We start from the raw sequence: 16662 nt of genomic DNA on the forward strand, positions 1-16662 counted from the left end.
AATTTGTATGGTTGCACCTTTCCTCGATAACCCATCCTTCTTTTCTGGAAAAAAGCAATGACTGCAACGATAAAATTTTACCAAAAAAAAAAATCATGTTCCTCAATAAGCCTTCCTTGTTAATGTGCCTTTTTTCCCCCCGAAAAACGTGAATTAGCAAATAAGATGTTTCACTTTTGTTTTCTATAGCCTTATATACGAGTCACAATGCACACGAGTTTCCTTTTCCTCGACAAGCCATCCTTGTTCTGGAGTCTTTCCCTCAAAAATGTGTAAGGCAAAGACTAGAAAGTGTGATGTTCCACCCCGCCTCCCGCCCCCACACACACAAAATAAAGAATTAAAAAATGTAACTTAAAAATAAAAGTTTTCCTCGATAAGCCATCCTCGTTATTGTCTCTTGCAAATTGTAACTTTTACCAACAACAAAAGGTCAACTTGCAAAGGAGACTTTTCACTTGATTTCATTAGCTCAACAATCGAGTCACAACAAATGCGAGTTCCTCGATAACCCATCCTTCTTTTCTGGAAAAAAGCGATCACTGCAACTATAAAATTTTACGAATTTTATGAGGAAAAAAAAATCATGTACCTCGATAAGCCTTCTTTGTTAATGTGCCTTTTTTAACGAAAAACGTGAATGAGCAAATAAGATGTTTCACTTTTCTTTTCTATAGCCTTATATATGAGTCACAATGCACACGAGTTTCCTTTTCCTCGACAAGCCATCCTTGTTCTGGAGTCTTTCCCTCAAAAATGTGTAAGGCAAAGACTAGAAAGTGTGATGCCCCCCCCCACACACACACACACAAAATATAGAATAAAAAAATGTAACTTAAAAATAAGAGTTTTCCTCGATAAGCCATGGTAGTTATTGTCTCTTGCAAGTTGTAACTTTTACCAACAACAAAAGGCCAACTTGCAAAGGAGACATTTTACTTGATTTACTTCGCCCAATAATCGAGTCACGACAAATGCAAGTTTCCTTTTCCTTGATTAGCCATCCTCGTTTTCATGCCCTTTCCAGAAAAATGTCACTTTTAATAACAATAACATCAAAAATGCCAATCAACAATAATTAAAGCCTTTCTGCTGATGTAGTCAATAGGGTAAATGGTTGGAGTTTAAAAACAAAACAACAAATGGCCTGTGCAGAGGAGACCTTTAAAGGGGCAGCATAGCAAAAAGCGGCACGGAGAGATCACATTGCCGGCGAGGACGCCAATGAGGCGACGGCGTTCGTGATGGATGACGGCGATGAGGGCAAGTGGGAAAAGATCCCGTAGGTCAGCGGGGACGCCTGCAACCCCTGGAAGACCAATGTGTGTGCGTGCGTATATCATGCACCGTCATGTGTTTTATATGGAACATCACACTCAGCTCATTCAAGTGAGGGTGTCACAAGTGTCCCGAGACATCTTTACCGAAATGGGAAGATAAATACAGCTGACTGCTCACTGGAATCGATGACACATTTTTACAAGGTTTGCGCTTTCAAATATGGAAAATGGGATATTTTTCTGCAGTTCATTCACGTCAATTAGAGCATCCAAATTTCGGGTTGAGAAAGTGAGACATTTTTTTGCATTATGTGTGGATAAATAAGATGATATTCTGCATTCTCAATCGTTGAAATTGTAAGCTTCATTACACATTTGGGTATTCAGATGAATAATATTTGAATGTAATGATTGCAAGCAAATGTGGAAATCTTGTTCTCCCACAAATTTTCTAGAAGAACCTTATTAATAAATTATTATTTAATATTATTTTCCTATTAAACAAGGTATTTTGATGCAAGTTAAAAAATATTAACACTAGAGCCACCAATTTTAGTTATTTTACACGCACGCACACATACATACATACATACATTTAAATTAACCTTGCGGCTGCCCTTCTTCATTTTGCCATTGTTGCTACTGTCATTAATCTAAAATATGATGTACTGTCGATATAAATATAAAATGTATGGAAACAATTTTACTTTACTTTTCCCGAGTCTTCATCTTTGTTTTTTGTTTTTTTGTCTTTTTCAGAAAAAAAATTACACGACTGGAATAACTGAATAATCGGAGCACACATAACTGTAAAATTTGCACAAAACAGAGTTTAAAGAGTTAATTTGTCTTGATTTCTCTTCATGTTATTTTCCACATTTAAAAAAAATCTAAAAAGTGTGATTATATTGAGATATTTACCTATAAAAGTACTAAATTGAGGAAGTACTTTTCCTGCATCAGCCATCCTTGTGTCTTCGTGTATATGTTAAAATTTTTTTTTAAATTTCCTTCTAATTGTGACTTTTGCAAGGAAAACCTGTGAACCTGAAAGTTAGTAAGTTTCATTTTTGCACCTTATACTTGAGCCACAACATAAGCCCCTTTTCCTCGATAAACCACCTTTGCTTTGTTTTTGTTTTTTCTTTCCTATTTTTTTTTAAGAGCTGCCAACTTTGGATTGAAACACCCCCACGTCACACTATTTTATACGGCCCTCTAATGCAAATAAAAGGTGTCGACTTCATGTTTCTTCCTTATCTGGTTTGCTCATTTGGGCAGGAAATCTGGACCAGTGTCAACTTTTTGCATTTTTAACCACATCTCTTCTTCACATAATGTGAACAATGCAAACACTGCGTATTTATAGATTTGAATGCCGCTATTTTCTTATATCTGAGTTCCAAGTTAAAAACAATACATAACAATCAGGTCCTATAGTATACTTTTTGTATTTCTTTATAACTTATTGAGGTGATTATAGAGTCATTAATGTGATTTTCTAATGGAAATCATAACTATGATATGGCCTGTGACGAAAAAGGAGAATGACACACCTGTGTGAGAGTGTCACCACTAGACATGGATTCCTTGAATTAAACACACACACACACAAACACACACACACACATTATGTACAAAGATTTGAAATGAAATGTTAGCATTTGTACCTGAGCTGTCACTTTTCCTCTTTCCGTTCCTCTTTTCCGCCTCTGCAGGTGACAGCGTGGGCCTGCCAAACTCTGAGGCGGCCCCAGTGGGGGTGCTGCTGCCACCCAGGCCGGGCGTAGTGGCACCCATCGCAGGCCCGCCGGCGTGAGCCAAGTCCTGGGACGTGGGCCCCCCGTCGTGGGACAGGTGGGAGTGCGGGTGGCAAAGGCTGGCCCTTGCGCCCCCGCCCCCAGGAGACATCTGCGGGATGTGCCAGGCGGCGGGCGTGTGGTGCTGACTCTGCGGGGCCGAGTGGTGGCCGCGGTGGTGGTGCGGGTGGTGCGGGTGTTGCTGCGGATGGTGGTGAGGGTGGTACAGCCCGTCTTCAGGGGCGTAGCTGGAGATGATGCAGGTGGACGGCGAGGACGTGGAGGACGAGGACGAAGAAGAAGCCAGGTCAGGGTAGGAGACGTGGTCCGAGCGTCCGTGCAGGGTGAGTGGGGACGGGGCGAAGGCGGCCGGGTGTAGACCCTGAGCCGGGGCGTGGGGGTTCCGCAGGCAGCCGAAAAGTGTGTGATCCATGGCAAACGCTCCTAAAGCAAGCAGCGGTGCATATCCAAGAGCTCCCAAAAAAAGTTCCAAAAGAGGAGAGGGGCGGCGTCCTTTCCTGCCGTAATCCGCTTGGGTCTCCGGGCCAGAGCGGGATAAACCAAGTCGAGTCGAGCCGAGCCTCTCGGATGTCAGGGGAAAGCGTGGAGGCTGGGAGGAGGTCCCGGGGAAGTCAGGGAGCCTGGCGAGGGGCTGTTATAAATAGGTTGTAACGTGAGAGGGAGGCTGGCTCACCGAGGGACTGCATGCATGCAAAAGGAACGCCACCATAAATCTGTCGGGAGCCACAAGGAAACGAAGGACTTTTTGTAGAGAGTAAGGGCCCTCTTCAAACTGCTTGCTTTGGTTCACGGTTATTTCTCCAAAGGCCAAATAAATCAGTAAGCTAACGCGTTTTACAGGTGTGTTCAGCCAGGTGAAAATCGACACCCATCAAAAATGGGCACCTGAATGCCTTTAAAATTCAGCACCTCAGTTCCACTTTGCAACATGAAATTTGGTACGCTTATCAATCATGCGTCGAGACGTAAAAAGTCGGAAGAATCCAGCCTGGAAATGCACAGAAAGTCAGCCATTTTAATTTGAGACAGGCATTTGGGGGTCATTTTGGCCAGTTCCAGGGATCCTTTGAAATGCTTTCACAATTTAGTGTCCGATGCCCGCTTCACATCGTAACAGGAAACCCGGTAGGCTTGCCTATCATGAGTAAACTCACGAAAAAAATCGTCACAAGAATCCATGGCTGAAAATGCACAAGAAATCAGCCATTTTGGTTTAAAACTGTCATTTTAGAGTCAATTTCCACGGATCCTTTAAATGTTCTGAAAATTTAGCCGCCAAAGTCAGTCTGACTTTGCAGCATTAAATTTGTTCAGCTTGTCTATTATGAGTCGCCCCACCAAAAGTCTCAAGCGCCCATACCCGAAAACATACAGAAGGTCAGTAATACAGGTTTGAGGCGGGCATTTTGGGTGATTAGCGAGATGACTGAGAGCTTAAATACAAAAATACTGACTTTTAGTGTTTGCATGTGCACCGATGTGGTACGCGTGGCGTGGAACGAGGTGTCACCTGTGACTTCCCTGAAGGAAGATGGCCATTGTTGTCATCGTGGTTGCTTCCTCTGGAGCAACCCTCACGCGAGTGGGCTCCACTTCCTGTTGGGCAAACGCCAGGTAACACTATTGACAAACACGGGACAAGCTTTACTGCATCAAGGAAACTCCTGCGATAGAAAAAAATTAATTTATGAGCATTACAATGTTTTGGTTTGCTTATTTAACAATAGGAAAGGGTCAAAATATTGGCAACAGTCGCGGTAATCGAACCAAAACGATAAACATACAATTGTGAAATGAATAGCTCAACTTGTCATCATTATTTTGTAAATGCCAAACTAATGTGAAGTTTTGAGTTCCTTCAGTCGTCACGGTGAGTGCAAATGTCTGCATACTCAGGGCTGGACAGAATTGTTGGGGGGCAAGCGGGTGGGACACGCCGGGAGGAAATTAATTCCTCTTTGAGAGAGAAAATGACTTTAGCAGAAGGCCACAGCTGGAACGCCGCCATGGTCCTAGACGGAAGAAGAAGACGAAGAGGAGGAAGCAGGAGGCGCCTTTTCATTGTATTTAAAATATATATATATATTTTTCAACTACATTTCCAACCTTTTTCTCGTAAAATATTTTTTTCTTGTCAAAGTAAAACCTTTATAATTTTTCTAATTAAAAAAAACACAAAAACAAACTCAGCCATGTTTTTTTTCCACTAACATTTACATTATTCACATAAAACGAAAACCTTTCCATGTAATGTTTTTTTTTAATGGAAACTTTTTCATATTTTCTTGCGCAATGAAAACATGTGTACTTGTTTTGTGTGTATGTGTGTGTTTTGTATTATACCCTTTAGAATAATGTATTAAATTATTCATTATTCTTTGGTCTTCGTGGATCTGAACTTTAATGTGGAAGTCAAGTCAAACATTTTCTTTACCGTAAGATGTTAGGGTGAAAGTTAAACCAGTTTTTTTATCCATCGGAGGGGGCAGCAATTTTGCCACTGCTGTTGACTGAAAATGCCGTCACAGTTGCTCAGGGCTCAGGTAACGACCACCTGTTTTCCGTTTTTTGTGGGATTTTTGAGCCATGATTGGTTGTTAGGCTAAAACGTGTGGATTTTACTGCTTCATTTTATGTTTCATAAACACAAGATTAATCAGAATGCCGTGTTTAGACTCGTGAGGGTGCATCAAACATATAAACTAAAATGTCTTTATCTGGAAGCTACTTCATTCAATAACATATCCGTTTAAAAAATTTGTTTAAACTTTTTCTCTTAAAATGAATTTTTTCCAATAAGATTTGTACTCGTGGGAGTGCATGGCAAACCCCTACATAGTGTTTGTCTTACAAATGGAGGCTATTTGCAAGTTAGCGGGTGCTATGCACGGGTTTAGCGCACACACACACACGCACACACACGTGTTTCCAATGGTACCATTGGTGGCCTGTGGAGAGGTCCAGTCATTTTGAACCCTTTTTTTTTTTTTGGTTCTCCTTCTGAACTCCAGCTGTGTGAATTTATCATGTGTGTCAGCTCAGCTCCAACGTTTATTCATTTATTTTAATATAGTGAAACCTTGCTATATGGCTGTTCTTCGATTGCGCTCCGCAATAATGCGGATATTTAAGATATCACTTACTTGCTGTTCCCACAGAGAACATTGAATATTTGTTTTTGCCTGTGGGTATTGTTGTACAGGTATGCTTTGTTTGTACGTGTTGCTACTCCAAAAAACAGCCCCCACGGCAACCTTTTTATTTTCTGTCTTTTGTACGATTCGGAACCAAATGTCCCAAGCCACCGACCAGTGGTTGGGGACCTCTGTTATCTCTGTTTTTGACAGTGAGAAAGCAAGCGCGACCAGTAAGAAATACCTCTTTAAATGTGCTTAATGTGTGTGGGAGGGGGAAAACTTAGATGTATATGGTCTCCCTCTCAATAGTAAATTTTAAATGAATGGCGGGTGGTTTCGCAGGAGGGTCTGGAATGCATCGCCCGTGTAGTCACTGTATGCAAACTGCAAATAAAGTGTATCTGTTCATAATTTGTTAGTCTTTGAACACACTTGCACCTATTTAGTGATGTCATGCTCAATTAAGGGACTCTGGTTGCGTCCTGGTGTGATTCTTTTCGTCTACCCGGTTGCCCACCCGTCTCAAGGCTTCATGCAGACGTTTGGTGGGATAAGGTGCAGAGGCCCTCGCCACACCTCAAACAATCTTGGGGTCACCGCACTAAAACCTCCATTTAAATCCGGACTGCCCAGCGACCACCAAAACCTCAGGGGAATGGGCGCCCAGGACACCATGGGTACCGAGGGCACCGGTTTACCGCCAGGCGCATTCAGCGTGTTGCCGAGCCCGCTTCCGGCCAGACTAAATTTGTCCGTGCCTTACCAAGCTCGTGCCAGGTGGGGAAACACTTCACACGTCCCAATATGGATGAAGTGAACCAGGACAGCTTTCATGTGGCCGAGCGGACCCACCCGACAGCGCCACACATCCTAGTGGGGCCACTTTAGTCGCCGTAATGCATCAGTACAGTGTGCTGTGTCGCTCCGGAGGTCCACTAAGCGAAACCATTCAGGAGAGTGAAGTCACCATTTTAGGATTTAACTGCTTCATTTGCTTTTTAAGCTTCCTCTACTTTGTTGAAGGTTCCAAAAAAGCTGGTAGTCTGCCCATGCATGGGCTGTTCTAAAACCTTTGAAATAAAAATACAGCACAATTTTTCCATCATGACATCGAGCCACTTTGCTATTCACTTCTACTCACTGTTAACCAAAGAACAACCAACAGTCCAACAAACCACCCAACTGAGAAATTGGCTAAATACCAGTTTAATCAGAAACCACACAGATAAGAAACTAACCAAGCAAATAACTTACCAATCACCAACTCAAACAGTACCTAACAAATTAGCTACCCTATGAACCAACCAAAATGACAAATAACTAAAAGAACAGCAGAACAACTAACAAACTATTTGACCTATCAACCTGAATAATTTACACACCGACCTAAAAACCAATTAACCAGATAGGTGTTTAATGAGCAAAACAATGAACACATTTTAACTAGCTAGCAAATAACAATTTAGCCCACAACTACCTAATTAATTAAATTAATCACCAAATTAACTGATTTACTAAGTGGTTTACTAACTGTCCAACTAACTACCTAAACAGCTTAGCCAACAACAATCACATAAAAAAAACAACTAACAAACTAGTAGAGCAACTAAACTAACTAAAAAGCCAAGTAGCAGTTTAACTAACAACTAACAAAAAATATCTAACCAAGCAACAGAACAAACTAAACAATTATCCAACGAACATAACCAATTTAATGGCCAACTAACCAACCAAATAATTAACCTACACATACAAATCAGTCAGTTCAACCAACAACCATTCAAATATTTGACAAACAAAAATCAACCAAAATGCAACCTGTGTGATTAACTGTGATTATCTAACCAGGTGACCAATTAACCAACCAGCAGAACAGCTATCTGACTGACTAACCAGCACACCAAGGAGCCAACAAAGAATTGAATCGGCCAATAAACACTCACTGACTATCCAACTGACCGGCCAATAAACGCTCCCTCCAACAAATTAAACATCAACTAGCTCACTAACCGGGGCGGCCCGGTAGTCCAGTGGTTAGCACGTTGACTTCACAGTGCAGAGGTACCGGGTTCAATTCCAACTCCGGCCTCCCTGTGTGGAGTTTGCATGTTCTCCCCGGGGCTGCGTGGGTTTTCTCCGGGTGCTCCGGTTTCCTCCCACATTCCAAAAACATGCGTGGCAGGCTGATTGAACACTCTAAATTGTCCCTAGGTGTGGGTGTGAGTGCAAATGGCTGTTCGTTTCTGTGTGCCCTGAGATTGGCTTGCAACCGATTCAGGGTGTCCCCCGCCTACTGCCCGAAGACAGCTGGGATAGGCTCCAGCACCCCCCGCGACCCTAGTGAGGATCAAGCGGCTCGGAAGATGAATGAATGAATGAATAACTCACTAACCAACCAAAGCCATCTTCAGAATTTAAGCAGCCAAGCATGGATGATGTACAGGTGTCAAGTTGATGTCCACAGGTGCTTTGACTTAAGGTCAGAACCACTACTTCCTCTCCTGTTGTGGTAGCTGGTCTGCTTCTGATATAAAGGTGGAGATATATTGCGTGCTTATCCCTCTTATTAGCAGATGAAATGTGATGACATCATTTGCCGCACACGCCGTCTAGACAAATAACCACAAACACCTGGACTGAGGGATTTGGTGCTCATATTACCACTTCTCCTGCGCATCGAGCGTTCCTTTGGCGACTGTTATACTACGAGCAGCATCATTCAGGTTGAATAATGAGCTGCAACTGATCAATAAAGCCGATAAACCAGATTGTCAATTCAAAATAAAGCAAAACTGCCTCAAGATTGGACATAGGTCCTTTGTTACCGTTCAGACAGAACTCCAATATTTAGCGACAAATTGACGAACCACGAGTCAAGTCACTGGACCCTCGTTGCCCAATTTGTGGGTCACAGGACAGCGACAGGCAGAGCCCACAAAAACCACACGATTTGTTCTTCCACACCTTATTATTGTACTTTAATATGTGTACTCATTATATATTTAGTGAGGATAAGTGCAATAGATAACAGATTTGACGGATGCGATCCTTCTTGTGAGAGTGCCTCGACCACCTGGGGGCAGTATAACACAGACAACCGGATATACATAAAGAAGACAGTCACAATTCCTCAGTCAGCCGCAGTAGTAGTACGTAGTCATTTCTCACAAATGATAAAGAATATATGACCGTAAATATTGTTATATTTCTGTCATGTGTGGTTCCACGGTTTGTGTACAAATATTCATTCTACTCCGATGGGTAACAGAAAAGGTAACTTCCCCAAACTACTGTCACAAATTTAGAAGCACACAATTGCCTTTTCGAGTCATTGATTGATTCATTGATTGATTAAGGTGTCTGTCAGTGCATGGTCATTAAGTCTATATTTAAGGCAATCACACTTTTCCCTGGTGAAGCATCCATATTTCTTCGAGGCCCATTAGTCAGCCCCATTTGCGAAGCACAAATGTTTGCTTGACATTTATCCGCCTGCAAATAAACAGCACCACACCCCAGTGGGCCGGGAGTTCAAGGGTTATTGTTGCTCGGTGTCAGTCAGATTTAGCTCTCGGACGCCCCCCCCCCCCCACCTCCCAACTCCTACTGCATATTTTTCACATCCCTCCCGCCTCAAGGGACAGCTTCTTGCTCTGCTGTCTCCTGTCGTTCCCAAGGATTTCCCCCTCCGAAGTCGGGCTGCGGTCCAGGACAATTCTATGTCGTTGCCCAATTAGGAGGGTCTTTTAAAAAAAAATAGACGGGTTTGTAGTTCTGTGGATGTGACGCATGGCCAGGACAATGGGAGGATATAGACGCATAAAAACCTGCCGTCGTCATGATGGCAGGGGTTAAATAGGTAACCCGACAGTCGACTTTGAAGTTCAAGTGACCCCCAAATGTTGAACAATTTGGAGTCGAAGGTTGTCAAAATGTTAACATGACGTAAACAGACTCGCATTTGAAGCAGAACACAATCTTCATGGTGAAATATTCACCCTGCTCATCCAAACGTAGATGTCATTTTTTAAATATTTTGATTTGATCACAAGTAGTTCGATTCGTTTTTTTCTTCTTTCGGCAAAGAAATCGGTGTTGGAGTTGATTAACATTTAATTTCATGCGCTGTCACGTTAATAGTTAAATACCGCTTGTGAACTTCTCCAGATGATTTCAGCGACACGCTTGCGAGCTGTTATATTGTGGTTTTGCCATGACAGTGGTTGTATTAAGTGGTGGAGGGCCTTGGTACCAAATGCACAAGGATTTATATGGGCTGTGTCACCAAATCTGGGGGGGTTCGTACTTTCGAACCGCAAGCTGTCGCCGTGGTAACCCTCCGGAGAAGCGGGTATTTAGGGAGGGTCTGTTTGTTACAGTGAAAGAGGAGGCGGTTTGGACGGGATGGGCCATGTTCGGTTCCAGGGCTTTCCAGAACCTCCCGGGGGCTTCATTAAAACAAAAGAAGGAGAAGGGGAGGGAGAGGGGACGGGTGGGTGGGTGTTGGGACTTCCTGTTGGAAACGATGCACACCGACACTGGCCCTGAAGGAACTCGTGTGGGCAGAAAACTGCAGTCATGCATCGGACGGTTCCATCTACATCAGTGGTCCTGTTATTTTATTTTTTCACATCAAGTACCACGTCAAAAAAGTACTTCACTCTCCAAATACCACCAAAATGCCCAATATTAAAATCCAGTGCCATAGTTGTAGTTCATACAAAACGAGCCAGACGGTTTATTAATGAATGGTCTATTGCAGGTGTCAAACTCCAGGCCCGTGGACCAAATGTGGCCCACCACCTCATTTTAAGTGGCCCACAAAAGCAAATCAACAATGACAACTTCCATGCTGCTAGCTAAAATCTGTACCAACATTTCAAATTTTCATGTGTAATCAATCAATGACATCTTGTAAGCATTTTCTTGTGACTAAACGCCTCATTCGTTACTTATACAATAATTGAATAAAACGTAATTCTTGACTTCTTATAGTTTCAGCCATCACGTCCCTCCAAGGAAAACGGTAATTATAATGTGACAGTTGACAAAAATGAGTTTGACATCCCAGGTGATTGGGTACCACTGTCTGGTCATGCACAGTTGAAACATTAACTTAGCTTAACATTAACTTAGCCCTTCAGTATAGGAAATGTAAAGAAAAGTGCTCGATGATCCAATTAAAATACATTCATTTTGAATACTAACATTGTCACTAAGTGGCGAAAAAAAGGATTCACTTCAGAGAACAGATTTCACAAAAGTCCGATTTTACGGAAAAAAAAATAAAAGTTGGGCTGTACTGCCAACCACCGCACATTTCATCTTGCCTGCAGAATAAAGTGTTAATAGATGGTTAACACTTTGATGGGCAACTGTGATGTCATATGAAAGACTTCCTATCAAATCAAGTGGATATAACATTCTGCCTGTTACTGCACGCCAACGCTTGGATTAAAAAGCTGTCCAAAGTCCTTGGTTTTGGACAACAGCACCAATAGTACAATAGTTTCATTCCCACTTCTTCATTCCCTTTTCCTCATTCCCACTCCTTCCCATCTCCCACAACTTTTTACAGTCCGAGCTGTGGTCCAACCGTCATAAAACATTGCTGCATAACAAGAATAATGGTGTGCAATCCCCCCCGCCTCCCTCCTTTCCATTGTCTTTGACTGCTTCCGAGCTGTAAATTGTCTCCACGTACAAACAACACGGACTTGACTTTTCCTCAACATACAGTATATTCTCTGATTTATTTGTTGCTCAGAATGGACAAAGAAAAAGAGTACGGAAGCGGCACCTGGAGCCTGACAGGCGCATTAGTGATGTTCATCATCCAGCAGGAAACAATAGAGATTCCTGAACCCCGAGTGGGAAGATCCCACACATTTTTCCATATGAACAGCAACTGCACATCTCAATTTGTCTCGGTCTCGCATGTACTCCTGACAAAATGACAAGGCATCAAACAGCAAATGACACAAGTGGGAGTATGAGAATTGTGGAATTATCTGGCAAACATCTGTATTTTTTTGCGGGGGGGGGGGGGTTAAAATCCCCAACTGTTATTCTAGTAGACTACGGATGTACAATGAACAATACTACAGTGAAATAAAACAATACTCACAGGCACATATTCTTGATCATCTACTCATAAGAAAAAGACTTAAATCATTGCACCTTATTGATTCACCGACAATATTCTGAATGTGAATACAGGAACAAAGAACAGAGCGGCTCTGGACTTTCTCGGACCCGCCCTTGGTATGCTGGAATGGCCAAGATGGTGCACAATGATGAACCAAATTCCCAAACAGGTGCAATGAGATTTGCGCCTGCATGAAAATCTGAATACGCGAGCATTTCTCCATGCGGTGTATACGAAAATTGAGGTCTCAATCTCAAAGGGGAGGTCACCTCGAACATTTTCTTTACAATATGTTCTGTGCACATCAGCTAGTCTAAAATCAGCATTCTGATTAATATTGCATTTGTGGAATGCGAGTTAAGGAGTACAGGGGGCGGCCATTATGCCACTTGCTGTTGAATTAAAATGATATCAGTTACGTGAGACCTGGGCAACTGTAATGTCATTTTCAGTCCACTGCCCCGCCATTACTACTCAACCCATATTCCAAAAACGCAATGTTAATCTGAATGCCGTGTTTCGACTAGTGGGAGTGCATAGTATGTATTAATTCCCCTTTAAGGCGCCATAATGCCGCCTAGCTCCCAAGTACGTTTATGAATTTTCTTCTGGTTACTTTTTATTTTGTTTGGAGTTCTGATTTCAAATATACTAATATAGTTAGTATTAATTAGTTTTCAGGCCAAATGTGTCGGTTTTTATTTATTTTAGTATTAGTTTTAATTTTTTTTAAATGTATTTCTTGTGCGCAATTATTAAAAAAAATAAATAAAAAGAAATCACAGGAAGTATTGTATATCGCAAGGAATGACAAGGAATCAAATGGAAAAAGACAAGTGGGAGTTTTTGGAATTATCTTCTGCATTTTTGCAGGAGTGTAAAACCCCCAACTGTTGCTCAAATACACAACTGGGAAATGGAAGTCCAAAAAAAAAATCATAGTGGGAGATGTTGGCGTCATTAGCCTGCAATCATCTTCGTGCTGAATAAATAAATAGCACATTCTGGGACCAGAATATCGTGTTGCTAATTTCCTTTACGTTTGCACGACTTGCACAGGTTAAAAGTTACGGACACACACACACAGCTGCTGTTTATTTTTTATTGTCTGTCAACCAGAGGCCATTTTGGGAAATTGGCCCTAAAGTCATACAGTTAAATGTGTCAATACTGTAGTACAGCCTTATAAACCACATATGATTACATTTAAATCAAATTTGGGATTTTTTTTATTGTTGTATTTTTTGAAATGTAACAACATTATACAAATTTGATGTATTTTTACATATATACACACACAGTGTATATATAAATATATATATATATTTTTTTTTTCCTGGGTCACTTTAGACAAGCGCTGGGTCTTGTCCATGCGTCAATAATTATCAACAACTGCGGGTATGAGCTACTGTGGGGTCACCTCGGGAGAAAGGTACAATTTTTTAAAAAAACAAACCAAAAAAAAGAAATAATGGAAATAAATGGATGCTACTGGTAATACTGAAACATTTTGGGTGGGGTAATTTCCAAGACAAAGATTCAATGCTCTTTGACCATCAGTGATAATTGGTCAATTTTCTCTGCTAATGAAGTGTTACATAAGCAGCATGTGTTTCTCCTCTGGACCCTGATTACAATCGGCTAATCTCACACGCACAAACGCCTGCTCACAAGAGTGCACGAAGAACAACACACAGAAATGACGTGCACGCTGACAGACCCACGACAGCAACAAACCCACAACTCACATCTGCACACATAGAGTATACAGAGAGACTGGGGGGGGGGTTAGCGGTCTGGCGCGAAGCATCGAAAGTGATCAGACCAACAAAAGGTTGCAAGCGTAAATACGTCGTTAATCTTTGCCACATCAGCGTAACGTTCCCCGTAAACACAGCCGCTGATGGAAAAATGGACCACATTCCTGTTGCTCTCCACAAGAAAGAAAGAGTGAATGAAAGAGAGAAAGAAAAAAAAGAAAAGGAAATTCAGCGGAAGAAGAAAAAAGTCCTCTCGGGGTTTAAAAAGTAACCAGGACTTTTTGGCAGCTTTCCTCGCCACATCTGCGACATTTTTCAACAAAATGCTTTCCTCCAAAGGGGGGAGACGAAGAATTGGTCATTGGATGATGGACTGGTAGGAGAATAGCCCTTCACTTTCAAAAGAAAATGGCCAGTCTGTTAAACACACCATAGTGCCTGAAGAAACTCGAGATGCAAAGCCGTCAATCGTTTGCCCATTCTTTGCTTTGAATTACGAGCACAGACTTGAGATGCGAGGGGGTGGATGGTGACAGGTGACCCAACTGCCTTCACAACAAGCAGCAGTTTGGCAGATAGAATTAGTTAATATTCTTAAAAATAAAAAAAAGAGGGAGTCCAATATGTTTATTTTCACTTTCAGTCAAAGGTCACTGTCAAACTAAACATAAAACTAAGAGAATGACATTTTGTGGATACTGTATTATTGTTATTGTTCTACTAATTTTATTATGAAAACCTGATGAAAAAAGGGGCAGATTCAAAATCAGCGTGCACGCACACGCGCACAATATAAATAGATAGATTCTCTTTCTCTCTCTCTCTCTCGCTCTCTCTCAATTACAAGGATGGGATTTTGAGCTAAGTTCACACTATGTTCCTGGTGACCCTGTTCCAGGCCAATATGTGCAAAACAGGATGGTTTTTGAGACAAAGCGGAGGAACGTGATGGGAAAATGTGACAGGCTGTGATTGCTGTGGATGCCTGCCGCACCGCACAGTAATTCTGAATAATGGGCTCTTTTGCACGTTTTGGTACAATAAATGGATTTGTGACTTTATTGTTCGACTCCTCCGAGCATCCTCCATTCATCCATAGAAAGCCAGAAAAGATCATACCAAATGAGGAACCCCTCCAGAATGTGACAGGCCGGGAGGGAAAAGTGCTGGCATGAATGATAAACCACAAGCTGAACCATAGTGTGCCTTTAAGCCTCTCAGATTCAGCACCCGCTTCATGATAGGCCGTGAGAACACTTAGCAAGACTTAAATAGAGAAGGAAAAAAATGGCCAACATTCGACAGCGCACGACATTTCAGGCAAACGGGACCGCGCTGGCCGGCGGGAACAGCGTGTCAACGTAGCCTTGGCGAATTTGTTGTATTTGTCGGGATACAGAATGTGGGGTAGACCGCATGAATTACGGAGCCGTTTATATGCATTTTATTTGTTTGTGCGAGAGTTCACGCAGCCACGCTATAAACCTGGAGGCCAATTTGCTGGTCAGCGTCAGGCCTGTTCAGTTGTGATTTGTGGGTGGGAGCATGTGGAGGTGGGAGGGCGCTCGGGAGGGGGGGGGGGGGGGCAAAGGGTTTGAAAAGTGATCCGCCGCCTTTTAAACGTTCCAACGTGAAGGCCGAATTTGTGAAGAGGCCAAACTGATCTTTAGGCACCTATTGGGGTGTGTACGTGTGTTTGGCTCAGTGTGTTCGTGTGCATGTGTGTGTGTCTATGTCTGCGCATATTTGTTTATACATGTACCTCCGTCTATGTGCAATGTGAATGTGTGAGTTCTTGTGAATGTGTCAGTGTGTGTGTACTAGTGTGTGGGCGTGTGTGTGTGTGTGTATGCATGTGTGTGCGTGACATCTGAGGCGAGGGGTCAAGTGAGGAGCAATAACCTGGCTCACTTCTATGGCTCAAATTAGCAGAGGTTTTTTTTAACGGGATGGGTGGTGGTTGAGAAGGGTTGGGGGGGGTGCCTCCCACACCATCGTCTCCCCAAGAAAGAGCTTCATTATCGGCTTCGCTCCTTGGCACAGATGGCCACGCCTCCATCTGAAGAATAAAACTACCACATGACATAAAACAAAGCAAAGGCTTTGACATTTGGGGGGGAGGGTCCCCCCAAAAGGGAACCGGTTCTTAAGTTATTCTGTTCTTCGTGCGCTTGTTCGTCGGATTTAGTTGTGTTGAGCTGACCCGTACTAGGATATAAATCCTCTCTCTTTGTACGTGGTTGTGGTAGGAACATGATAAAAATACTTAACAGTCAATTAATTTTTCATGCATCAATATTTGAGTACATTATTTATTTTCCTGACTACTGACTTTGACCGTGTGCGCATTTGAAAACAGACATTGGTACTTGGGACTCCATGTCAAAATAAGATACTTCTGTTCATCTCAGCGGATTGCGAAGAGAGAGAAGGTTTTAATCAATCGCACAAAAAAGAATGGAACAACTAAGGTCACATCATGCATGCTCCTTTGCATGTGAGCAAGGAGAGCACTTT

The 16662-nt window shown here is 42.4% G+C and overlaps 1 protein-coding gene across 1 annotated transcript in view; it reads right to left on the reverse strand.

Annotated features, from left to right (window-relative positions):
- The window catches only part of meox2a (mesenchyme homeobox 2a), a 32588-nt gene that overhangs the window by 6181 nt on the left and 9745 nt on the right, over positions 1-16662 (reverse strand). The window contains 3 exon segments of the mRNA XM_052065884.1: positions 2951-3731; positions 4611-4676; positions 4678-4696. Of these exon segments, the coding sequence (XP_051921844.1) occupies positions 2951-3731; positions 4611-4676; positions 4678-4696 (866 nt within the window).

This window comes from Hippocampus zosterae, chromosome 5 (assembly GCF_025434085.1).
Source record: "Hippocampus zosterae strain Florida chromosome 5, ASM2543408v3, whole genome shotgun sequence".
NCBI classification, from domain to species: domain Eukaryota; kingdom Metazoa; phylum Chordata; class Actinopteri; order Syngnathiformes; family Syngnathidae; genus Hippocampus; species Hippocampus zosterae.